This window comes from Ziziphus jujuba, chromosome 2, assembly GCF_031755915.1.
Source record: "Ziziphus jujuba cultivar Dongzao chromosome 2, ASM3175591v1".
NCBI lineage: Eukaryota > Viridiplantae > Streptophyta > Magnoliopsida > Rosales > Rhamnaceae > Ziziphus > Ziziphus jujuba.
In genome coordinates, this window is record NC_083380.1 from 8552198 (window position 1) to 8579201 (window position 27004).

The following is a 27004-nucleotide window of genomic DNA, read 5'->3' on the forward strand; positions in this document are numbered from 1 at the left end:
ACAGGACAAAAGTGTGGCCAATTCTAAATTCTTCAAGGGCATTATCGTCCAAAAGTGCAATAGAAGAGCATAAAGCCCTCCGTATTAGACCACGGGTCCAAACGCGTCCTTACCCTGTTGTTAAAGAGTCTTCGTCACTATTTCTCTCTCTCTCTCTCTCTCTCAAACGCCTCGAATCGATCGGGAAAAATGGACGCCGCAGATTCCGTCATCGATCCTCTCAGAGATTTCGCCAAGGACAGCGTTCGCCTTGTCAAGAGGTGCCATAAACCCGACCGCAAAGGTTAAAAACAAAAAAAATTGTTTACGATTTTGTTTTGTGTTTCAAGCTTTTGGATCTGTGTTTGTTTGGATCGGGTTTTGGGAATTGGGGTTATGGGTTTATCCGATTAATGTGTTTGTTTGTTGACTTTGTGTGGTTGCAGAATTCACGAAGGTGGCATTTCGTACGGCGATCGGATTCGTGGTGATGGGATTCGTTGGTTTTTTCGTGAAGCTGATATTCATTCCCATCAACAATATTATCGTGGGCTCTGCTTAGGTACTATTTCTATCTCGATCTTTTGTTTAAATTAATTTTGAAAAAGCTAGGATTTTTATAGGTGGTTCTTTATTTAATTGGACTGCACTGGTTGAAAAAAAAACAAAAAATTTGATGATTTTTTTATCTGTGAATCTGCTGAAATCGGTGTACATGGGACTAATATTGTCTGTTATATGCTATAAGATAATAATAAGTATAGAAATGCTTGTTTTTCTTATACATATGTATTGAATAAAACTGAAAAAAGTTGTATTTGATGTCATACTGGTTTCCATTTTATCAGAGAATTGATAGGTTTCTATTTATAAAAAAAAAAAGTTGTTTTGTGATTTACTATTAGAGCATCCAAGGACTCTTTTAAAGTAAAACAATATATTCTCTATAACAAAGAGCATCTTTTAAAATAATTGATAAAATTTAAAAATACTCCCCAACAAAACTCTCTTTATTTAAGCTCCTTAGTTTTTATTTTTTCTATAAACATTTATCATTTTATTTGTAATTCTTTTTTTTATATGAATTATCGATCTCTTAAATATTATAATAATAGTATAGGAAAATATGTTACATTCAATTAAATTTATATAATATTGAAATAAAGAGTGATTTTGGCTCTTATATTTGGAAAGACAAACCAAATCTTTATATCAAAAAGTTAAAATAAAGAGTCCTGAAGTTCTTTTTTAAATATTATCTCTTTAAAATAAAGAGCATAACATTTGTAAAGAGCCCTTTGGGGCAAGTTGGGATCAGTGTTTTTGTGCTGTTGCTTGGAAGTGTTTATCGGTTATATATAATTTGTGTACGAATGAAAATACACAAATGGCTTGTATAATTTGTGTACAAGTGAGCATACACAAATGGCTTGTCATGGAAAATGGTACTTTTTTCTCATAATGATGGGAAACTGTTGTATCTTGAACAAAACTAAAAACCTTTTGGAGTCAAACGGTGTAAATGGTTAAATGAAATGGTGCAAATTTTTTTTTTTTTGGGACAAAATATTATTATTTGATTTACAAATTATAGTCCATAATCCTTAATCGTGGCCACATCAGTCTTTAAGTGTTGTTTGTTAGTGTTATCTGAGAAGCAGCCATTGGTGATGCATTCATGGTATCAGCTGAATAAAAATATATATTCTTGAAATGTTTATAACAGTTAAGGTTTGCGTGGACCAACTGAATGAATAGATTTTGGTAGGTTTCTGGTTATGGGGTTATGGTATGATGGGGATCTGGTCTTACTCTTGGTGGTTAGATTTGTGTTAGGTTTTGTTATATAGATTTTATTAGGTTTGCTTCAGATTCTAGTCTTACCAATTTATTCTTGTTGGCATGCCTATTTTTAGATTTAGTTATAATGTTTATTATGTTTATTTGGTTGAATTATATTTCAGATATTAAGTAGATTCTATAAAGTGTAATGTCATTGGTTTTGTTATCTTTAGCTGATGGCTGTTTAAGTGGCAATATTGAACCATACACCTGCTAGCTGTGCTTTAAAATGTTATATCCTAACTTCTTCATAATGGTTTTGTTTGATTTATATAATTTCAGGTTGTTGAGTATGAGTTTTCTAGAAAGAGGGGACACATGGATGCAACTGTTATTCACAGAGAAGTGCTTAGCACTTGGTTTTTATTTTTATTTTCCGTCATAGACTTGTGTGAAGGACAACCCCCCCCCCCCCCCCCCAAAAAAAAAAATTACATGTGAAACATTTTGATTTCCTTAAATTACAGTTCTTTATCTGATGGAACTTTTTGTTATCCATTTGTAAATTTGTTAGCAAATATAAGTTATATGACAGAACTAAGATCCTATCATGTCTTAAAAAACCAGCTTAAGAACTGGATTTGGGAGGACAGAAACTCTCAAATCCAATCCATATCCCAAGCACCAACTAACTAAAAATGCTTAGGCAACTTTGTTGCGTTTCCTAAAATAAGTGCACTGAGATTGCATTCTAACTGTTAGAAGTCAAACTTGTACAATGCTCTAAATTGAAGAGAAAATGATCGAGTCGGCAATACTATTCTCTACCCAAGCGTGAACCTCATTTGAATCCACTTGATCCAAAGAGTTTATTATAACCTGAAGACCAAACCAATAATGGTCTGATTTAAGAATGTGAAACTTAATTATTGAATTATCAAAAGCAATATTATAGTCTTCGTTATTAAAGCAACCTTTCGAAATTAAGATTTGTGGGGCTTGGAAGAAGAAAAAAAGAAAAAATAAATAAATAAATAAAAATTATTACGCTTTATAATTAAATGGTCCTGTGGTTCCTGAAGCTATACTCATTTTCTTCCCTTTTTGGTTGGAGAGAAGTATGTGATCCGGAAACAACATGAAATATGCTGCGCTATGAATTGTAAATATGTGTTTGGCATTCGAATCAAATTACGAGATTTCAGAGGACAAGGTCCGAATAGAATCCATTCATGGTCGAGTGGATTTCTTTAATATGAATGACTAGAGAAAGAAGTTTATTACCTGAAAGACTATGTTGGCTAATCCATTTTGGTATTAAGAGTCCGAATCCCAGTAGGATTCTAAAAATCAAACACACTATTTATGTATAAAACTAATGAGCTTATTCCAAACCTAGGTGCAGGTACATAGAACCTACCAAGTACAAAAGAGACTTTTTCAAAAACGCATCTGAGTTGAGCATCAAAGTTTATAAGTCAAGGCTTTAGCTTTGTTGGTGGATCCGTAGGTATTATCACTTGCCTACTTGGTGATAAGAATCTTGTTATTATCATTTTTATTATTTTTCATAAGAATAGCAAAAAACATTAAAAAAAAAAAAAAAAAAAGAGGCTTAAAAAGGGTTTGCCTGTGTGAATGGTCAATTTTACCCAAAACCAACCATTATGAAACAGGGGCATTTAAGTAAATGTAAAATAGAGATCCGAAAATAAAATCTACATTCTTGAATCCCATGTTCTTTCTCTGCTTGCCACACACTGGAAACTCGTCTTCCTTCTTTGTCTGTCTGCACGTCAAAAATGGCGGCCACTGCTCCAAACTCCTACACCTCCTTCACGAAGCCCTCTTCTTGCTCTTCTCCCACCAAATCTCAGAAACCCATTTCCAGTTTTGCCCTTCCCTTCTCCTCTTTTTCCCTCCGCTCCTCCTCCTCCAGCCTTCGCATTTCCTGTTCTATACCTCAACCCAACCCAAGACCCTCTTCTTCCAATGTCCCCCCCGCCGCCGCCTCCGCCGCAACCACCATTGTTTCTGAACCGGAGACAATCATTCCCCGATTTGCCCCTGACGAGCCCAGAAAAGGCGCCGATGTCCTCGTCGAAGCTTTGGAGCGCCAAGGAGTCACCAACGTATTCGCTTACCCTGGTGGCGCGTCCATGGAGATCCACCAAGCACTCACGCGCTCCTCCATCATAAAGAACTGCCTCCCTCGCCACGAGCAAGGTGGAGTCTTTGCCGCCGAGGGCTACGCGAGGTCTTCCGGCCTTCCCGGCGTGTGTATCGCAACCTCTGGTCCCGGTGCCACCAACTTGGTCAGTGGACTCGCCGACGCTCTATTGGATAGCGTGCCTGTGGTTGCTATCACAGGTCAAGTCCCAAGGCGAATGATTGGTACAGATGCGTTCCAAGAGACTCCGATTGTCGAGGTAACTAGATCTATCACGAAGCATAATTATCTTGTTCTTGATGTGGAAGACATTCCTAGGGTCGTTAAAGAAGCATTTTTCTTAGCTACATCAGGAAGACCAGGCCCTGTTTTGATTGATATACCAAAAGATATTCAGCAACAGCTTGTTGTTCCCAATTGGGACCAACCCATTAAGCTTCCTGGCTACTTGGCTAGGTTGCCTAAGGTTCCACAGGTGGCCCATTTGGAACAGATTGTGAGGTTGATATCGGAGTCGAAAAAGCCGGTTTTGTATGTTGGTGGTGGGTGTTTGAACTCCAGTGAGGAGTTAAGGAGGTTTGTGGAGCTTACTGGTATTCCGGTTGCCAGTACTTTGATGGGTCTTGGAGCTTACCCTTGCTCGGATGAGTTATCCCTTCAAATGCTTGGAATGCACGGCACTGTTTATGCCAATTATGCTGTGGACAAAAGTGATCTGTTGCTTGCTTTTGGTGTAAGATTCGATGACCGTGTAACGGGGAAGCTTGAGGCTTTCGCTAGCCGTGCTAAGATTGTTCATATCGATATTGATTCGGCTGAGATTGGAAAGAACAAGCAACCCCATGTGTCAGTTTGTGCTGATGTGAAACCGGCTTTGGAAGGGATGAATCGGATATTGGAGGAGAAGGAATCAAAGCTTAAACTCAATTTTTCAGCTTGGAGGGAGGAGCTAAAAGAGCAGAAACAAAAATATCCATTGAGTTTTAAGACTTTTGGGGAAGCTATTCCTCCTCAGTATGCAATTCAGGTTCTTGATGAACTGACTGAGGGAAATGCAATCATAAGTACTGGTGTTGGCCAGCATCAGATGTGGGCGGCTCAGTTTTACAAGTACAAGAGGCCTCGCCAATGGTTGACATCAGGGGGGTTAGGAGCTATGGGCTTTGGATTGCCTGCAGCTATTGGAGCTGCTGTTGCCAATCCCGATGCTATTGTTGTTGACATTGACGGTGATGGAAGTTTCATCATGAATGTCCAGGAGCTGGCAACCATCCGGGTGGAGAATCTCCCTGTTAAGATACTGCTGCTAAATAATCAGCATTTGGGTATGGTTGTTCAATGGGAGGACCGCTTCTACAAGGCAAACAGAGCTCATACCTACCTAGGGGACCCATCGAATGAATCTGAAATATTCCCCAACATGTTGAAGTTTGCAGATGCTTGTGGAATACCAGCTGCCCGTGTGACAAAGAAGGAAGAGCTTAGAGCTGCAATTCAGAAGATGTTGGACACTCCTGGCCCTTACTTGCTGGATGTTATAGTACCCCATCAAGAACATGTCCTGCCTATGATTCCAAGTGGTGCTGCTTTCAAAGATATGATCACTGAGGGTGATGGGAGATCAAGTTACTAGTTTTCTGAGCTGCAGTTTTTATGTTTTTCTTGCTTTCTATATGTACATTTTTTTGTGTTATCAGACTGGAGCTTTTAGTATGGAGTAGTACTTTCTAGACTCCGTTTTTTGGTTTGCATGAACAAGTTGTACTTTGAATTAACTTAAAGTTGTGGCAAGCTTTATCCAAGTTAGTTCCTTCTATATCCTAGTTTTTGTTATTTCAATCCTTGTTCTGAGATTGTACTTTGGTCCTATAATTTGTATTCTACTAGTGATATTCGATATCAAAGTCTATTCTATTTATCAATACTTTGTTGATAAACGTCTTCCTAGTTATGTTGTGAATCTTTTAAATAAGCCTCTTAAAGAATTAGAAGGCCTAATATATTGCGATGTGTGATTTGATCAGAATTATGATTTTACAAATTCCAAGTGAAAAACTATCATCCCATTTAATCGAATTAGGATACCTGGATCCGACATGTCTCTTGGCAGGAGTAACATTACTTCCAAGTAAAAATGGAATTAGTTTATGGTCGATTCAATAACAAACAAATAAAAATTTGTACATCATGGAAAAAAAAAAAATGAAAAAAGAAAGACTTCTTTTATGATCTATTAGAAATCATATAAAAACAATTCCTATTTAATATAGCTATTTGTGCAAGTGTTTTATGATTAAGAAGCAACTGCCCTTGTACAGATTGTGTATTAGTCTACCATAACTATTCTATACATTATTGTCTCGACTTATTGCAATTATCCGAGTGATCCGTAAGTGCCGATCATTGTCCATATCATAATAATCTTAGATAATTTATAATAATGGATGTGAAACAGACGTGAACACCTGCAATCTACACGTGTAAAAAGGTCGGTAATAATAAAATCTGGTAAGCACTATTGTTGATTTGGGAGGGTACGAATAATGAATAATTTTGATGCTAAAGGAGATGTAAGCTCCTGCAGTGAATATATTAGCCTCGTGGATTCATGAAAGCGAAAAGGCATAAAACCTGTGGTAACTATTTTGATTCTGGCATTTTTTGGGTCTTGCGGTCTGAATTGGAATTTCATTCCTCTGATTCCCATCTTTTTACTGTGCATCATTTTCTTTTTGGGTGGAATTGGTAATTCTAGTCTCGTATAAATTAAATTACTCAATACCCTTTTATAGACGTTCCAATAAATTTAACAATCCGGACTTTGACCTTCAAAATTACAGGACTTCAATTTGAGATAAAGCCAGCTCGACACTGCAGCTAATGTTTGTTCCAGCTTTATGAGGCAGATGCCTTTTCTTTTAATATATATACTTTTTTTTCCTTCGGGGCTGATGTATAAGTAAAAAGCACACAAGGGCATAGTTGTTAGTATCCCACAATATTCGATATGATACGTACAATACCTATTGATACGGATAGGAAATACAAATCTTACATGTATCCTTGAATTGTTCTTGAGGCAGGACCAGGCAATACTAGATTCAGAATCTCAAATGCTTGCTTTACATGTAGAAAACTCTTTGCTTGATCAATGAGGTGGTAGTTTGTATATGATATTATACATACAATGCATATCGTTACAGACAGAAAATGATACCATCTTGCATGTATCCTTGAATTTATCTTGAGACAGGACCAGGTAATAGTAGATTCAGAATCTCTGATGATTGCTTTACATGTAGAAAACTCTTTGTTTGTTTGATCAATGAAGTGGTAGTTTGTTATACTCAGTTCAGTTGCATATCATATTCCTATTCACCTAATGAGCTGGTTTTCAACCATTTAATAGGATCTTCTTAGATTCACATAATAATTCCAACTAATTAGTTCTCTTTTGAGCACTTCAACAGACCACAAATAAACTAAACAAGCAATCCATTGATGGTTTACCTGATTTTTGAAATAAACTGGACTGTCAAGGAGATCCAAGTCCACTGGAAATGACTAATAGAGTTTGGGAATCCAATTATGCCCATTTTCGTAAATTCAAATTCGTGCTGTATTTTTGGGTCGGTCGAAAGCTCATTTGTCATACGAAATTTTAATCATTTTAATTATTATTTTTATAGTGAGTTTTTTTTTTTTTTTTTTTTTTTAACAATTAAATTGGTAATGAGAATGGAATATCATTCATAGCAGTTTGAAACATATTCTACATTGAACATACAAAATACTCACTCACTCATTGACCTGAGATGCAGCTGTTGTTGTTGTATCAAAGGATTTCTTCCTGACCAAGAGACAAGTTATCCTTGAAGGAGTAGCATGAGCATTGTCAAGACTACACAACACAAAGTCAGGCCTGTGAAGAACAAGATTCAAGTGATCCTTCCCTATGATAAGTGCAGTTGCATCAAGAAGAACATGCCATGAGTTCCGATGTGCTTCTGAAACCCAATGCAGAGAATGATGAGTCCCATTTACCACAGCCGGGTAAGAGAACAAACCCTTCTGCTTATACTTGCTTTTCTTCCTGAAATACTGGCTAAGCTGTGAGCCTTTGATCCTCAAATCCAACCAAGTCTCTGGTGCTGGAACCACTCTAGATTCCTTAAAACTAGCAAATTCCCTGATGCAATCTTCTTCTTCTCCAATGATTGTCATGTAGGTGTTTCCCTTGAAGAATGGATAGCTCTCTCCAACTAACTTCATGGCATCAATATAATTTGGAGTGAAGAGAACAAGGTACTCATTATCAGGCAATCCACAGTGCTTCAACACCTTATTTCTGGCTTGTATTTCAGGGATCGAAATGAAACTCCCAGGAAAGGAAGACTTTGTTGTGAGGATATCCAGCAATCTAGATGGTTCCAACTGTGTCCTATCTAGTTCAGGAAGGTTGCTTCCAAAAGAGGGTGAGGAAGGCTCTCTAGAACTTGCCCCTGGAGATTTCCGCTTATCATCAGATGTGGGCTCGGTAGACTCGTCATTGATGCAAATACTATAGAGATCGAATTTTTGTCCTTCTACAAGGCCAGCATATTGTGGATACTTTGCCAAGACATATTGCTCAACATATTCCATTTCTGTTGGTGTAATGGGGCCGGACCATCTAAGGCCAAGACCATCATCATGGAGTGTTGATATTGCCTCGGCTATAATGTGAGCAGGAATCACTGTATGTGCTTTCTGTTGAAGATCATAAACTCCATTCATATACAGATTTTATTCAAACACGGAAAATTAATTGGACAAAAAGTTTCCTAGAAGAGTTGCAATTTTTTACCTTAACAACCATACTTCTTGGTCTACCATCTCCTATTGCTGGTTTGTGAATAGAAGCAAACAGAGATTTTTTGCATTGACCTTCCATCATGGCCTAATTTGTTTTCAATCACAGCATTCAGAATTTGTTTGCTAAAATACTTTCTAAAACAAGTCCTTCCAAAGACAAAACATATAATATGGTTCAGATCATTGACACTTACCTCAGATCCTGCAACTGTAGCAATCTCTTCCTCAGTGTTCCTACCCATAGTATCACTTCTCTCTGCTTCTCATAGGATATGGAAATTTGTTTTTGAGTTCTGATGAACAAAGATTAAAACTTTTTGGTAGAACTAAGAAGACAAAATATTGGGAGAAAAAAGAGAGGTATCTTATGTACAAAAAGTATATTGCAGAAAGACACAAAAATCACTCTTTTCTGTAGAAGTGGGACTGAGGTGAAAGATATAGGAAATGAAAACAAATCTGTGCCAAAGGTAGAAGAGAGAAAAATGAGTTTTGGATACTATCTGGGCTTGAGAAGACCAATAGGAAGAAGGAAAAAACAGAAGAAATGGAGGAAGCAACAGAGGAAGCTACAAAAGAGAAGACCAAGCCAGAGTTACCTACATTTCTTGTTGAAGTTGTGGATCTGAAATGTGATTTTTATTAAACAAATCGAATGAGCTCATAGCAAAGAAAAGTACACCGAAAGCGACATTGGAAAATTTTTTTTAAGTGTTAATACACCTTGAAATAGTGTTAACAATTTGTGAACTTAACCATGGTTTTGATAAATGCTCTTCAGTAATACCATATATGTCATCTGCTCATTGATTGTGTATAATAACCAGACTGAAATTTTCAATAAAAAAATTGAACTTTTTTTTTTTTTTTTTTTAAGTTTATGTCTCCATTAATCTAACTGAGGATGGATAATTTGGAGTTTTAATTCTTCAAATAAACACTAGTAAGAATATAAATTTATAAATTCATTTAACATATTTTTAATTGAAGATTAAAAGATCAAGTTAATTTTGATGTTTAAAATGACCTTTGGATGATGTTTGGTGAGAGCTTTGGGAGTAACCAAGAAACCAATAGGAAGACTGCGTTGTTTACAAACCTTCATTCTGTTATACAAGTTTTCAAATGCAAACTATTTCTAAACAAAGCCAAACCAGTATGAAATATTGGTTTTCCGATGAATTAAGTTGTTGGAATGGTCAATAGGAGAATCAGAATCAGGCACAACCTTCATTGCATAAATTTGAATCACCAATTTTTTAAAGATACAAGGAAATATACAAGCAAAAGGTTTCAAAGAACAAAGCCAAAAAAATTGGATTAGTAAATGGTTTAATGAGAAGTCATTGCAAAATGTAAAGCGAAAGTCAAGCATAACGTGATCAACACAAAGGATGACAGAGTCTTACTAAGCTCTTGTCAATAATGAACAGAAAATTTGCTTAAACTCCTCAGTTTTTCTACTCCTAAAGACACGGTGTTATGTTGCTAAGTCTCCTTTTAAAGAACATTCTTTTTATATGTTATTGGAGTCATCATTTTTGGACAAGACTAAATTTTTATTCTCTTACGTCATAAGAAACCACCCCCCCCCCCCCCCCCCCCCCCCCCCCCGAAAAAAAAAAAAAATCTCTGAGTTTGGTATAAACAATGTTTTTGCAAGCATACAGAGAGAAATCAGGAATGTACACGAAGATACCGTTCAAAGATGCCTAAGACAAGAGCTTAAGTATGGACAAAGTCATAAAAACATATAAATTAAGCCATTTGAGATTATAATAAGGCATAATAGGGTATGCACTATTGTATGATTAAGAGGATTAAGTGGGAAATGATAAGTTTTTCCAAGGTATTAAAAAATTATGTAAGACAATGCAGGTGGTGCCGTACAAAGACCTGTATTGCATTAGATAACACCTGTGAGCTGTGGCTTTCATTAGGAAATAATAATAAACTAGTTCTTTCAATTGGTTTTATTGAAGTTTTTTGGGGACGGGCTTTCTATGAAATTGCTCTTTGAAAACTACTTCAAAGCTTTGCTTTACTTGTAGCTGCTCTTGAAAATCACTTCTATACTTTATTATATCAATCTCTCTCTCACAATTAGTCTTTAAATCTGAGAATTTTGCGGCATATAAAAATATAAAAATGAAAAATTCATAGAAATTGAAATATTTGATAAAACAAATGATATGTAGAAATTTGACAATCAGTAACAAAGTTCAAGGAATTTTTATGAGCTCTGATTTGGTTGGGACTTTGGCTTCCCGAAGTCTAACTTAACACTTTCAGTTATATATTTTTTTTCTTTTTTCGTTTTTTTCAATTTATTTTGGGTCTTTATGTTTAGATTTTGTAACTTTTCCCCTAATAGGTGAAAACTAAGAGCCTGTATTTTTCATTTTTTTTCTGGTAAATGTATGTATTTCAAGCCATAAGCAAATTGTGAACACTTTTTTGTTTTTATTCTTATTTTTATTTTATTGGTTTTATTGGCTTGTCTTAAACACTGCATAATTCTGATTCAAAGTACCTCCAGTTTTGAATATGTTTGAACCTTTTGAAAAATTAAAGCAGTTTCAAATTTAGAATATGGACTTTGACAATTTTTCTGGTAATTTAACTTCTCCATGACTAGCTCCTATATATTTAGCAGTCACATATTTCTTCTACGTTTACCATTTTGTAGTTGTTAAAACCCCTTACACTGTGATGCCCAAAAATTTCCATTTGGGTCCTTACTCTAGAGAGAAGTTTTCATATCCTATTTTGTTTTATTTTTTATTCAAATACTCTCTTTTACAAATGGAATCAACCTTGAACTCCTTTGGTCACTCATATAAGATGGTTATTGTTTATTAACCTATTAGATGTCCCTAAAAAAACAAATTAGTGACAAAACTCACATTTTACGTCTAGAGATCGAATCCCACACTTACAATATTAAAAAATTAAAAAAAAAAAAAAAAGAAAATGCATTACAAGGGAACAATTTTTATGATGAAAAAAGGATACATGAAACTTATTTTGGAGAGAGTGAGATTTGGGTTGGATTCAATTTTTCATTTTTTTTTATTTGTACTTACATTTTTCATAGTCATGAAAGCGTGAAAAAGTTTTAGACACAATTTTTGACAAAATTAAAAACACAAATATATTTCAATATTATGGTACAAGACCAAGAACCACAGTAACCCCAATATCCTTCCCTTGAGCCTATGCCTATGCCCCACAAACTCAATTAAAATGACAGAATTCTTTTAGCAAACTTTCACCAATCACCATCGTCTAAGCGAATCAGAATTTGCCATGCACAGGCTCTACATTTATACATCATTTTCTTCCATCCCCAATCACAATCAGTAATTAAGAGCTGTATATATAACAACCAATTGATTCCAGAAAGTCAAAATTGATTGAAAATGACGCTGCAACTACTCATTACCCTTCTAAGCCTTCTTCAACTTCACGCATAACCACCAAACTAGTCACCAAAACAGTACTTTTTTTAAAAGAAAAAAAAAAATAGAATTAAAATAGTCTTACCAATTCTTCAAAAGTTCCTAGATCTAAGTCGGCATCTTCAAAACATGATTTGGGATACCAAACTTCATAGCATTTATATCTAAAGGGATAGGTTGATTCCTCAAATACAACATGGCAACCACAGCTATTAGGTAGAGCCAAAAAGAAAGAAAGAAAACAAGAAAACAATAAAACATTAAAAAAAGAAAAAAAAAAACACTTAAAATGAAAGCAAAACCTTTCCTTCTTCCTCACTCCATAAGATCTTAATTAGAAAACCTATATCAGAAACAACTTAAAATCAACAAAAAAAACGAAACCTCACCATTAATCTTTTAAGGAGGATGTGATGATGGTGTCTGTGGTGGCACTGAAAGCAAAGAGCTAGGAAGAAAACTCAAAAACAAAATGCCACCAGAATTGCCTTATTCTCGATCTCCTGCAACTCCCTTAGTTCATTTCTCTTCCACTCCGGTCTCACCCGACGCCAAATTAAAGCTATCTTTTGGATACAAATATTGTTTGGGAATCAAGAAGATGAACTTTACCAAGAAAAAAATCATACCTTACCTTGTTTTCATCTTATCAGCCATTTCAATCCTCAGACTTCTTAGAATCCTAGTAACCACTTATTCTTCATCACATCCATTGCCTGCTCTGCCTCCCGTTGAGCAAACATGTTCTTCTCCTTCTCCCATTTGTTCCAAACCTCCATTACACTCATCAGAGTCCTCAACACATCGATTCAAGCCCAATGCCACCAGCCTCACAGAGAAAGAATTCAAACTTCTTTCAAATCTCATTACTCAAAGAGTTCCTTGCAACCTTCTTATTTTTGGGCTTGAATCTCAGTACCTAATTCTCTCATCAATCAATGCAGGAGGCACAACCATATTTCTCGAAGATGATCCCGAGAAGCTAAACACAATTAAGTCCAACACCAACACTTCCAGAATCTACAGAGTTGAGCACCAAATACCTGCAAAAGAAGCCTACAAGCTGCTAAGGCATGGAAGGAAAAACCCTGCTTGTTTACCCACCTCATTAAAGCTTCAAGAATCAAAATGTAGGCTTGCACTGAAGAATCTACCTCAGCAGGTTTACGACCTCGATTGGGATGTGGTGGTGGTGGATGGACCAAGAGGAAATGCACCAGAAGCACCAGGAAGAATGGCAGCAATCTATACTGCTGGTGTGATAGCAAGGAAAGGGAATGTGACAGATGTAGTGGTGCACGATGTCGATCGGATGATTGAGAAATGGTTTTCATGGGAATTTCTCTGTGATGAGAATTTGGTTTCTTCCAAAGGTAGATTGTGGAATTTCAGAATCAAAGGTGGATCATCAAATTCAACAAGATTTTGTCCTGCAAAAGCATATATAATAGAGTAACAAAGAGAAGAAACAATTGACTGTGGAGCTTTTTGATCCACTTCTGCAGATATAATTTAGTAAAGAACAGATGCACTTAATAGCGAATGCAAATCAGAGGCTGTTACGATCAATATGTGCAAGTTTTTGGGTGTGAAATCGAATATATCAGGTACAGGAATGCGAGTATATATATAGTATGAATGACATAAGAATGTAAATTGTTCGTTATTGGATATTATATATGGTGTATATATTTGTGTTGTGATTTCAGAACCGATGAGACCTAAACTGGGAGTTTTTTTAAGCTTTTGTTTGGACAAAGAAAGGAATTGAAAGTGCTGTGGATTTGACATACAACAACTATATGAATAGAACAAAATTGAAAAAACAAAAAGAAAAAAGAACCCATCTTAGAATCTCTCATGTTTTGCTTAATCATAATTTTTTTACTTCTAATATTTGAATTACTTATGTGCTCAAGGGTCTTATATAGGTTTCTTAGTTGAGACGATTGTTAAATTAGTCAATTTCTGAAGATTTCTGTCCTATTTCGTGCAATTACAGCTGAAATCAATTTATAACCAATAGCTTTTGCAAGTTAATATTACGATCAAATGATCACTAGATTGCTCCTCCCTTTTAATTCGATTTAACAAATAACTTTGCATCAGAGCCGTTGATTACATCCAATGGATTAAATGCATGGTCCGGATATTCAATTCCGAAGGAGATTCTTACTCTCACTGCTGTTTATAACTTCAATAAACCATCACATTTTGATACTTATTCAATTCCGGATATTTTGATTCATGATTGATGAATCAAAATATAAACGTTAAAAATAAGAAATCCCATTCACATTTGCCACATGGTTAAGACTTTTGAGTGCTACAAGACAAAAATGTCCAATTTAGTTGATTAGGCCAATTATAAAACTTCCACTTGCTCTATTGATAAAACTTAGCAGATTCAAGTTCATTTCTAGCGCATTACATATGAGGATGCAACAACAGGCAGATTTTTGACCATCATTATCCTGAAAATTGTGAATCTACAGACTACAATTAAGATGAAGATTGGGATTTTACCATTCGCTTGCTAATGTAAGGCTGTATCTTAAGTGGCACTTCAGGTTGATTTTCAACCTTGAGTAATTTTTGTTTCTTCTCCAACTCGAATTCTTTTCTAGACTCTTTGCGAGTACCAGATTGCCAAACTCGTCCAAAATTAGGAAGCCAGTTTGCATTGCACTCGCTCTTGACAAGCTCTCCCCTTTTTTCCATCTCCATCTCCATCTTTCTCCTTTCTGCCCAAGCTGCTCCCACCCGTTTCGGATTCAATTTCTTCGACTTACCGAGCTTATTTGATAACACTGGTTTTTGTTGAGCATTTAGCTGACTCTCTCCGATTGCTTCAAACCAAGGAGGTGGTGCTCCAGAATGCACATTTCCACCAGACCGTTCAGGAGCCAAGGTAATTTGCGTGAGACTCTGCAAACCTGAAGAAAAAGAAACACAGGATGAGGATTACTCCATATGGCAAAGATTAAAATACCACTCTATCAAGCTCCTGCACTAAGCTATGCAAAACCTGTATATGGAAGTCTATAATCGCATTCCTAAGAACACAAGGTTCAAATGATGCATCTATGTGGAATCAGGTACAAGAGTCCAGAATATGGTGAAAAAAAAAAAAAAAAAAAAAAAAAACAAATGGAATCTAGTTTTGAAGATTTATACCCTGAGAACTGCTCTCTCCTTTTACCATCCTTTCGTTCTGATATACCTGGTGCATCTTCACCAAAAACATCAGATATTTGCCACCATAAAGATATTCATATACATTTAGACAATTAATAAATGCTCCATAAAAAGCATCTATTTTAAATTAACTTCAAAGCATGAGTTTTCTACAAAAAGGAAACATATGACCATGCAAATTGATAGATGAGTTTTATGATGGATGGAATTCTTGATTTTCTAATAATGTGGAAAAAGGTCATGCAAGGCATGAAGCATTTGTGTAGTTTAGTTTACATGGATCAACAGAACATGAACAACTTCATGCAAACAAATGATTATCCTTTTGATTAATTAAAACAGCCAATAACCTTACAGTAAAGCAAGTATGTAAAAGTAAGCACTCTCCCTTTGGAATTAACATTGAACTTCATTCTTATCAGACAATTCTTGGTTGGTCCCCACAAAACAGAGATCAAAGTATATCCATTGTAGTTAAGTGACCACTAGAAACTATTATAGAAACCACCCCTCAGGAATCAGAAACAAAGTGACCAGCAAGAAATGTAACTAAGAAGTTAAATGTCACTATGCTACCAAGAAAAAAACTACAGAAATAAAGAGTACTGATACGCAAACTTACTCCATAAGTACTGAGGTAACCATCAGCCAAGCATTTTCCACTATTCCACATAGGAGAATGTTGACAAGTCCTGTTCCCTGGTCAAAATGTAAGCCAAACAGGGAAACAGACAAAACTGATATAATTATTTTCCTTCAGTGGGAGGGACCTCTGTTACAATAGAAACAAAGCACTTGAGGAAGATACAATACAGATGGGAGATGCATACCTGTAAAACCATTCAACATTTTGGAATTTGTGCCAGGATAATTCTCCACAGGTAATGATGAGGAAACATCTTCAGGAAATAAGCTAACATTCGCAACCTTAGAGAATCCTGAATGGGATACCTGATACTCATTCGTATGATATTGTAAAGGCATAACACCATTTGAAATCCTCAAATTAACAGAGTCAATATTATTATTTTCAAAACTATTAACATTTCCATAGTTGAGTTCATTGTGGATATCATTTAAAGGTCCAACTAAGGGTCCGGAAGCTGCCTTATTAGATGACACTACTTCGATCTCCAATGATTTGCACTTTTTCTCCCACTGCAATGACAAAGAAATTACCATTTGTAAAATAATTCGGCTTTGAAAAAGTAAAGAAATAGAAAACTTTATTCTCTTGTCTCCCTTGGTATCCTTTTCAGATGTATGAGCTAACATAAGATTCAAAATTTATTATCTTCCATTGTGGGCAATTTCCCTCAACAACCAGAGCTTTTGTTAATATGCATAAGAAATGAATGGAAACAAAACTCCATGAAATTCAAGGTCCAAAGGTACATACCTTAGCAACCTCAGCTTCTGATATTGTAAAATTATCAACTTGATCCGTCTTCCCACCATGTTTCCATAAAAAATGCTTCAGATTCTTCATATGATCCGCACTTGCCAGGTGATTAATTGCATTACTACTGATATAACAAAACCAAAGCATTGATTTCAGAAAATTCACTATTCAAAGCATTAATTTCAGAAAATTCAATATTCAAACTTCCAATTTCATTTCCATCAGAAACTTATGAAATTCCGCAGCTCAAAAGTAAACAAGCACTGACTGTGTTCATGCTTTTACCATCTAGACAAAATTTGGAAACTAACCTAGAGGAATTTCGTAAAATTTCAAAATATTCTCCCTCAGTTTTCTCATCATCCAAACATCTCAAAATCACATAAATAAGTGTGCATAAAACAATTTCCTACACACCAGGCGAAGGAGCTACCAAGCTCATCGATATCGGTCTCGCAGAAGACGCACCAAAAGCGATTGCGAGAGGAATGTTCGGAGCGGAGAGGGCTAGGGTTTCTGAGAAAGAATCGGATATCGGAAATCTTGTTGTCGTGGAACCGAGAAAGGAAAGTAGAGAGGGACTTGATGTGGCTGGGAAAGTACTTATGGCGGTGGCCTTGATCGTGACTCAGCTTGCACACCTCGCAGAACTCGAATCCAGACCTTCTCTTCCTCTTCTTGTCACTCGAATTGCTCTTCTTCTTCTTAGCCGCAGTAGTAGTAGTGGTGGTGGTGGTGGTATCGGTTTCGGAATTAGGGTTTTCCATAGTACGCGATTTTCTTCCCTCCTCCATTATTGTACGGCAAAAAAATAAATTCCTTAGAATTTTACTGAAAAAATCGCCAATTCCAAATGACCGTCTTTTTTTTTAAGTTCAAATATTATGGTTTAGAAATCTTTAGGGTCTGTTTGTTTGGCCCATGCTAACAATAAGGAAAACCGTTTTTTCTTTTTTTCTGGGTGAAGATTTTCCCGCGGGATGAGGTGGAAGGAAGAATATCGCCTTTTCCGTCACGGAGCACGGCGACGGAGTTGTCTGGGGGACCCAAGGAGGCTATCATATTCCCTCCGCCAATGGCATAATAATAATAATAATAATAATAATAATTTTATATTCTTAAACAATATATATGGAAAATTTAACAGTGGTAAGGTTCGTATGCGGATTACTGTTTATCACATCCAAAATTAATATTTTTTTAAATGTAAATATCAATTTTGATATATCATCAATTTTGGATGACGGACCGTCCCACCGTATAAAAACATCAATATATATATATATATATATACATATATAATATGCTCAAACAACATTTATAATAATAATTAAATTAATATAAATTTTTTTTTCATATTATATCAAAATTTAAAATTATATTTTTTAATTATCAAATTTTATTAAATTTTAGTTTTTTAAAATAAATTTAAATATGTTCGGATTATTTTTAATTTTAAATGTCTATTATAATAATTATTAAAATTTTATCGTAATAACCATTAAAAATAAATTTTAATTTAATAAAATAAAATAAGATAAATTTTATTTAATACTTATAGAAGAAACTTTTAATAATTTATATTATTACAGGTACTTATATTCAATTTGACAATTTAAATTGTTGATTAAAAAAAAAAAAGTTAACTTTTCCACAATAACAAATTATTGCTTAATTAAAGACAACCAATAAGTAAATAATAATAGTGAATGATTTCAATCAACTACTTACTGAAAAAGAGCATAATTTCTAAGTAAAGTGATAATTAATATTAAAATTATATTAATATTTATAATTTATTTTCTCTTTCAAAAATCACATATCTAAATTTTTGTCTAATTTGGGAGATTTCGAATTACATAAAATCAAACCCTTTATGATAAAAACATTCTCAATTCTCTAATCAATAATTTTAACAAATAAGAGATGATTTATTATGATATTTAAATATTAATTATAATTATAAAACTTTTATTAAAATTTGAAATATAATTTTAACATTATATTAGTAATATAGCAAAACAACGTCAAAACAAAAATTGTGTTCATGCTATCAACCATAATAAATATGTGGTCAATATTGGATAACTTTTATAAATATTTAAAGTCAAATTAATTTATTGAAACTTACCAATTACATTAATTCCTCCTAATTTATGGAGTCTAAAATTTACATTACATCAATCCATAATTACAATATAAACAAATATCAAATAATCAGAAACCAAAAGAACAAGATACACCAGAAAGACAAGAAAAAATGTGAATCAGATAGATGCAATTATAGATGACAATTGAGCTTCATTACAACTTACAGTTTTTTTCTACATGTTATTTTTTTGGGATACTATATATATTCTTCACCTTTAGTAAATTGTATGACTAAAAATGAACGACAAACTATATTAAAAATCCCCTTCACATTTTTTAAATCTAAATTATAACAACAAAAATTTGATATATACAAGCATACCACAGTAGTCCAAGAGTCTTGTAATTCATATGGATAAAAAGTAAGGTATCTTTATTAGAGAATGGTGATTAAACTAACATAAATATATATTTACATGGTAAGCATTTAATGCTTGGATAAAATGATAATTATTATTTAAATTAAAACCTTAAATTATATAGATAGATAAAAGCTCTAATGAGTACTGGGTATTGTACTCAAAATTATGTTACAATCGATACCATCTTTTTTCTTTTTCTCTTTTTAATTACTTTCTTTGACATTTGAGATAGCATATACATATCTATTGATTTTGCAAAAAGTAGATTATGAATTTGCTGAAACCAAATAATAAATCATTCTATTCTATTTTGTGAATAGTATTTCATGGGATCACTTTTTCCTCGTTTGGGATATAAACTTGTACTCTTTGATGAAAGCCAAACCTAGAAAGGATTCCACAAAGCCCTCAATAAGCACAAAACCTCTTTCTACTAAAAACTAAAAGTATATCAAGAATGATACTTTCCTTGGTCAAAATATCCATTTGAGTGATTGAATGGTACTGATTGAAGAATCATTTGCATATACCTCTTTATTCATATATATATATATATATATATGTGTGTGTGTGTGTAGACAATGTTTTTGTTGGCAAGGACAAATAGTAATTTTTATAAAATGATCCAATCTCTCTGTTGTGTATCTTTCAGTCCTTTGGTTTTCTGGTGTTTGAAAATAGAAAGCAACCTAAGGACATCTGTTTAGCACGGTGTACCAATTCCATATTGTATGATTCACATTTCCACATGGTGTTCCTGCAACATTTTTGAACCCCACCATGATCTGAATTCTCAAGTGTTGTTTCTTTTTCCTTTTTTTTTTTTTTTTTCCTCCTCTCAATTCAAAAGAAATCAGCCTTTTTTTTCTAGATTGGTATCCAAATGACTTGACCAAACAATCTTTGATTATTCAAAGTCTTTCTCTCTTTTTTTAGCCTGAAAAAAGAGATGGTGAAACAGTCTCATAATTCATGGAAATTTTGTCATCCTAGATCTTTAATAGGATTCCATATTGGAACAGGGTTTTTGAATCTCACATGTCACCCATGAACACCACCACCACCCTTTCTTGTCCTCTACTTTAAACTAATTATTAGCTTTACTTGATCAGAACTACTTTCCTTTCAACTTTCAACTGCTAACTTCAAATTGTGAAAAGGGTAAAAAGAACTGCAAAAAACTATTGAAACAGTACTATAAAGAGAAATTATTTTGTTTCACAACAATATGACTTAGATTATCCATTTTTTTCCATGAAACCCAGAATGTTCTGCTTGATTCATGAAAATATTATCTTATCTATGAAATATGGTGGATTTTAATTCATTTTTTTCCCGTTAATTTCTCTTTTTTCCTTATTTTGATTAATTATAAGGCTAATTTCTTTTTTTTCCTTATTTTGGTTAATTATAAGGTACGGATATGGAATCCTTCACATTTATCTATGCGAAATTGGCAAAGATTTGATTGTCGGCTACAAGTACAGCAAACATTGAGAAGAACACTGATATGAAATCCTTTCAAGAAACTTGTGAATATCAATATTATATTCAAAGGAGAGTAATCTGTTCACTGTAATAATTTCGTTCTTTATGTTGTCTTATACTTGGAATTATGTCCTCTATTTTTTCACATATATAACAGTAAAAAACAGTATCGGTGGAGGATCATATGTGGACAATCTGAAAAGACAAATGTTAAGGTTTTGTCATAATGACTAGTTTGATGGGTTTGGCATACCATGGCCTACGTATATACATCTTTATCTTGGCTAGCTCTTCCAACTTCCGTTAATAATTTCTATGGTCCTCGTATTTCTTTGATAGTAACCAAATAAACGATAAAGGACAAGGTTATCTATAATGCAAGTGGTCATATGTCGGAGTACGGTTAATCATTGATATGACTATTTAGGCGTATGTTCCAACTCAATTAGGATCCAACGACGGGAAGAAAACACCTAAAAATTCTTAGTTCATTTCAGCTGATGTTTCGAAAAGCGTTAACTTCCTTCATCGGAATCCAACTTTCCATCCTTCGAACCTTATGTTACTTTGCTATAACTTGTGTTTTCTTTCTCTAATATTTCTCAATGATCTTTTTAAGAACAAAGAATGTAAATACTTTCAGGAATCCCCTAGAAACAAACAGAAATATTGATGATTGAATAGCTGAAGGGTAGTGGCATATATTATTGCCATTTTGAAGCAAGTAAAAAAAGCAAAGAAAAGACAAGTGTGGTTAGGAAGTGAAAACTAAAGGCCGTATTCTTTGAAGCACCTTTAAAGAGGTTCATCTGTACTTAAGAAGATTCAAACAACCAAATAATGGATTTTGCTGCAATAATTAAGTTAATCAGGACAAACCCCTTTCTTTGTAACCTTTTTTCCTTTTAATTTATTAAAATATATACATTTTTGGGTTTTCCTCACGGTTTTACACAAACGTACTTTTCATGACTACCCTTGAAAAAAAAAAATCCATGATCCTTTCGCCCCCACTAGATTTTGTACCTGCCAAACATCAAGAATCAAAGTCATGAGTGTGTGTGTGTGTATTATTGAAAGGAATCCAATCAATGACTCATTAACTGAATTTGAGTTATATGTATGTTTTTTAGAGGGTTAATGGCAAATCAAGCTAATTTTCTTTCCAATAATAATCCAAATTGATATGAACTTTGTTGGGAAGAGAAAGAAATATATATCTATATATATGTATACACACTACTGTTGATGACTATACCAGCTAGTGGTGTCGTCTGATTCATGATGATGGTGATGATGGGTAAATTAGTGTTGGATCCGAGACATGGATAGTGTTTAGTGTCAGCTGATAAGCAAAAAAAGTTAAGAGGTTGAGTACAAGTGGATACAGCTATCCTGTCCTGTTGTTTGTGAATATCACTTGCTTTTTGTTCTGATTCATTTGCCTTTCTATCTACATCAAGGTTCTGAACTTGACCTTGTTTCTGTCAGAAATTTGACTACATGATTATCTTCTTGTTCCTAAAGTTTCATTAGCAAAAGTTAAAAACCCTTCTAAATCCTTCTTAGCTAACTCAAATTGTGACACATATAGCTTTAGTTTTTCGATTTCATGGGGTTGTGTTTTCCCTGTTGGATATAAAAAAACAGCCCTTAACTTCACTTTTAATTATGGTTTCCAGACTGGAACTGCTTTATATAAGTTGTGTTAGACTTTTGGGATTTATAGTTCTTGGTTTTCTCATGGTCTTCTTGATCACTATTGACTGAAACCTTGTTTTCTAAGGAATCAATAAAACATCATTAATCTGCTCAAAAATTTTTTTGATTATTCCTACGAAAATGTTGTTTTGATCAATTTGTGTGCATTTTGTTTCGAGTACCTTATATGGAGTTTATCAAGCTATATAATTTTATAAGTTTCTATGTACCTTGATGGCGTGACATTCATGGATATATTTATATTTTCAATTTATCTTGTACGTTCATGCAATGCCATTAATGATTTTAACTTATGTGCTACCCATCAAAATAAATAAGAAATAAAAACTGCGTTGGCAATTAAATTAGGCTCATTGCGATCAGCTTCAACAATATTTTATGTATTGGGCTCTCTAAACTGTCGCTTGATCAGCAAATCCAACATATACAAATATAGGTATGTATCATGGTCGTATATACGTATATATATATATATGGACACATCATATATATATATGGAAATTCTATGGTGAGGACGGTCCGCATGAAGACCGTAGTATTAGTGACGGTTTTTTATAGTATTAACGACAGTTTCTTAGAAAATCGTCATCAATACTATGAAAAACCATCACCAATACTGTGATCCGCATAAAGACCATCCGCACCGTACTATATATATATATATATATATTATATATATAGTTATATACAAGTGTGAGAAATAGAGAAGTATGAGCGAATTGAAATGCAATAGAAAGGACGAAAATGCGACGATGAAGAGGTTTGATAATAAATAATCAAGCAGTAATCAATAAAGTTCCTTGGATTTAAATTGTGATTCCAAAATCTAAATTATTGAGACATGAAAGTTTAATTCTGCAATATACACATATGTAGTACAAAATTTTGCAGGAAAAAGTAGGAGGGTCATGAAAATCATATCACGCAATGTGATTGGAAATCCGCAGAGAATATATACGGAAACGTTGCTTGGTACAGATAGATAATTAGTGCATATATACATATAAAAATCGTCTCTGATTTCTGAAAACTGAAACTGAATAATCGGTGCAGCAACATCTATTAATTTCTTTTATGTGGGGTTCCAAATTAAGACATTTCGTACATTATTATTATTCATCATAAAGATATCACCATATGGGGGAAAAGATCTAAAACAGAAAACAGAAAAAAGAAAAAAATTAAAAGAAGAGAAAATTAAGATAAAGAAAAATCATTCATATCCCTTGCCAACTTTTTTTTTTTTTTTTTGCTTCATTAATCCATCAGGATTCATTTATTTATTTATTTATTTATTTTTCAAGGAAGAAAGAAAATCCCAAGAATCCAATACCCAAAATATTCCCCCCCCCCCCCCCCCAACAAAAACAAAAAAAAAAAATCATCATCATTATCATATATCTCAATCTTTTTTTTTTTTTTTTTTCCTTTCCAATGAAAAAGCCCGAATAAATCATTACTCCAAAAATAAAAAAAAAAGGAAAAAAAAACATATATATTATATTTGTTATCTAAGGCCTAAACCTTTGTCTGCAAGATTGGCAAGTGATCTCCATGCACGTAGAATCAATCTGACGAGTAGCTCTCTCTTTCATTCTCTCAGCCTTCTCAACCTCGTCCCTTGCTCTTTCCCACATGTGCCTCGCACGTGCGAACTCCGATTGAGCCAACTCCATCTCTCTCTTCGTTAGCTCTCTCACGCTCTCAGCATAAGCTTTCTCCATAGCCGCCAATCGAATCTGCTCCGCCGCTTGCCATTTCAACGATTCCACACAGCTCGTCTGATCCCCTTTCAAATCCTCATGCTGCTGCTGATTATGATGATGATGATGATGAAGATGATATTCCCAATCCGACGATGCCGGCGTGATCGGTCTTAGACTTATTGATAATTGAAGATCAACCATCGATGACCCTTCGGTTAATCGACGGTTATGATTATGATTATGATTATGATTATCATGAGAGCCTGCTTTTGATCGATACCTTGTGGAAGAATCCAACGGTAGCGATGACATGTGTGATGAAGAAGCTTTGGAGCGTGGAGCAGGGAGTAATTGCAGCTCTTTTTGGTCATCTTCTTCCATTTGAATAAAAAGAAAGAAAAGAAAGAAAAGAAAGAAAGAAAGGAAAAAAAGAAAAAAGTTCCAAGTACTCGGTACTGGGTTTTTGCTGCGAAGAGAGAGCTTTGTGTGGGTGACAGAAACTCTTTGACTATAGATATATATATATATATATATACAAACTCATAGCCTTGTCTAAGTACCATTTTACCCTTCCCTCTGATGCAAAATGACTTGAGCCTTGTGTGTTTGTTTGAACATGGTTTTTCTCAAATGATTATAAGCTAATGACAATGTCCACTCAAATCATCAAAATCAGTGTGAAGGGTAGTTTGTGAAGTATAAGAAGTGCATACGCAAAATTATCCAAACAAAAAACAGGGCTTTAACCATCTTATAAAGCCTCAAATTACAAATTTCACCCTACCTCTTCTCTTTCACCAAAAGGGGAGGTATTTGTTTTAAAATATAGTTAAAACGGAAGGGTATTTTAGTAAAAAAAAAAAAAGGGCTTGAATATTTTTAGGTTTTTTCACGTAGTGAAAGTCCGTTGCAGAAGAGCCAAAGCATGGGAGGGAAAAAATAACGGATCACGTTATTGGGTTATGAGTAGTACTTTTTTGTGCTTTTGTGAGATTTTTTTTAAATAAAAATTTATTAATTACTTTATTTTATAACATTTTTTTAATTAATCTAACTTTTTTTATCTTTTTGTGGGGAGAAGATGAGGACGGTGTGGGTGTGTAATAATGAGAATCGCACGTGCGTTGTGGTTTTTTTTTTTAAAACTTTTTTTTTCAATTAATTATTTTTAAAAAAAAAAAAAAAAATTGGAGATGGGTTTTTTGAGCTTTATGGTAGGCCTAGGTTGTTGGCCCTGGATACAAAAAGGCCTCCACTTTCTATCTCAGCACTCAGCAGCCCACGCTCTGAGCAGGTCGGCACGTGGGTTGGCCACACACTAGTGAGGCTCAGCATGATTGTTTGCTACTGACTCTACCACTTGGCAACCGTTCGATCTGTGGGTCCCATTTTAGATCAACTTTTCTTTATCTATCATTATGTGTCTATGGGGTTCATTGCACCCCAAAAATAAATAAATAAATAAATAAAAATTGACTATAATTCTGCCCTACCAATATTCCCTCACCGAACTCAATTTTCTGTTTCATTATGATGTTATTATTCATTTTAAAATACCATCATTCTCCAAAAACAAAAAAAGACCAAGTTTAAATAAAAAGTAAAATTATAAGTTTTTGATATGAGATGATATTATTGGTGCAACAAAAATAAAGATAGAAAATGAAACAGAAGATTTCAGTGTTTGATTTATTTTATTTAGGATTAAAAAAATAATAATAAATAAAACTTTTGAAATAGTGAAAGATAAACTTTATCCTCGTATACTTTATCATTTGGAAATATTACTTTATATGAGAAAGTTTGTAGGACTTTGAAGAGGGTGGTATGGGGCATGTGAAAGTTTGAGCATTGGAGAAGGGGCTTTTTTTCTTTCTTTCTTTTTTTTTTTTTTTTTTTAAGGGTGTGTGCCCCTAATCTATCTACTTTGTGAGCTACTCATATAAAACCCATTTGAGGAAGTGATGGAGGTCACTTTAGGACAATGATTTATTTATCATGGTCTCCAACTAAGACTTTCATGAATTTGTGAGATTTATTTACCTTTTTTCCTTCTTGGGGTCCCAATAGCTGAAATCCCATGTTCTTTTATTGTTTAAATTAAGGAAGGTCCTTCCGGTGACTTTGCTAATTATAGAATAATATGAAGAGGATTTAAGCAAATCTTGATCGATCTATGTCACGCTCTTAGGAAAGCGAAAACTCACAAAGGTTGCTTGTCATCTTATAAGGGATGAGAAAAAGTAGAGTTATTATTTTATTAGATAAGATTTTGTTTCGAAAATATCAAAGTTTGGTTTGAAGTTTCTACACAAATATCTTTTCATATTTATGATTAATGTCGTGCAAGTTTTTTTTTTTTCCTCATATCAAGCTTTTACCTGCCAATAGTATGTCAAACATGATGAGAAAATTAAATACATCACTTAAATAAAATAAAATTGAAAATTACAAAGTGCATACATAATGTGTTAGATAGAATGCTATAAGAATCTAACCATTCTAATTTTATTTGTTTTTTTTTTTTTCCCTTTTAATCCTCAAGGGTATGGAGATTTAAATATAAAATCATTATCAGTAACAGTAAATTTTACACATTATATAAAAGTGACTCAAATTTAAAGATTTAATTATTCAAAAGAGCTACTACGCATATCAACATTATTTTACACGAAATTGTTAAACAAATTTAAATGGAAAAAAATGATATTAAAAACATCTTTAGTTCT

The 27004-nt window shown here is 33.9% G+C and overlaps 6 protein-coding genes across 8 annotated transcripts; 3 read left to right on the plus strand and 3 right to left on the minus strand.

The window, feature by feature from the left end:
- Window positions 1-86: 86 nt before the first annotated feature.
- Window positions 87-2236, plus strand: LOC107418042 (protein transport protein Sec61 subunit gamma-1). The gene is made up of 3 exons (XM_016026714.4): window positions 87-283; window positions 426-541; window positions 2104-2236. Exons 1-2 carry the CDS (start codon window positions 190-192, stop codon window positions 539-541), a joined length of 210 nt encoding a protein of 69 aa, XP_015882200.1. The 5' UTR covers window positions 87-189; the 3' UTR covers window positions 2104-2236.
- Window positions 2237-3490: 1254 nt separating this feature from the next.
- On the plus strand, window positions 3491-5853 carry LOC107418034 (acetolactate synthase 3, chloroplastic). Its single transcript, XM_016026700.4, has one exon. It carries the CDS (start codon window positions 3564-3566, stop codon window positions 5562-5564), a length of 2001 nt encoding a protein of 666 aa, XP_015882186.2. The 5' UTR covers window positions 3491-3563; the 3' UTR covers window positions 5565-5853.
- Window positions 5854-7661: 1808 nt separating this feature from the next.
- Window positions 7662-12775, minus strand: LOC107418037 (uncharacterized). Of its 2 annotated transcripts, none has more exons than XM_060814410.1 (4): window positions 12636-12775; window positions 8980-9410; window positions 8778-8870; window positions 7662-8680 (listed from the first exon to the last, which is right to left on the minus strand). In XM_060814410.1, exons 2-4 carry the CDS (start codon window positions 9025-9027, stop codon window positions 7730-7732), a joined length of 1092 nt encoding a protein of 363 aa, XP_060670393.1. In that variant the 5' UTR covers window positions 9028-9410; window positions 12636-12775; the 3' UTR covers window positions 7662-7729. The 2 variants fall into 2 exon arrangements, with proteins under 2 accessions (XP_060670393.1, XP_024929542.3); XM_025073774.3 differs by having other exon boundaries at window positions 8980-9078; window positions 12636-12745.
- Window positions 12719-14100, plus strand: LOC107417992 (arabinogalactan O-methyltransferase 2). The gene has a single exon (XM_048473575.2). The coding sequence runs from the start codon at window positions 12719-12721 to the stop codon at window positions 13700-13702; it is 984 nt and encodes a 327-aa protein (XP_048329532.2). The 3' UTR covers window positions 13703-14100.
- LOC107418035 (TITAN-like protein) lies at window positions 13536-17932 on the minus strand. Of its 2 annotated transcripts, none has more exons than XM_016026702.4 (7): window positions 17264-17932; window positions 16844-16970; window positions 16275-16602; window positions 16067-16143; window positions 15424-15469; window positions 14773-15182; window positions 13536-13676 (listed from the first exon to the last, which is right to left on the minus strand). In XM_016026702.4, the coding sequence occupies exons 1-7, from the start codon at window positions 17638-17640 to the stop codon at window positions 13641-13643; spliced, it is 1401 nt and encodes a 466-aa protein (XP_015882188.2). In that variant the 5' UTR covers window positions 17641-17932; the 3' UTR covers window positions 13536-13640. The 2 variants fall into 2 exon arrangements, with proteins under 2 accessions (XP_015882188.2, XP_015882187.2); XM_016026701.4 differs by having other exon boundaries at window positions 15424-15478.
- A 6031-nt stretch (window positions 17933-23963) lies between these two features.
- LOC107418022 (zinc finger protein SHOOT GRAVITROPISM 5) lies at window positions 23964-24793 on the minus strand. Its single transcript, XM_016026690.4, has one exon. The coding sequence runs from the start codon at window positions 24654-24656 to the stop codon at window positions 24081-24083; it is 576 nt and encodes a 191-aa protein (XP_015882176.1). The 5' UTR covers window positions 24657-24793; the 3' UTR covers window positions 23964-24080.
- Window positions 24794-27004: the final 2211 nt, after the last annotated feature.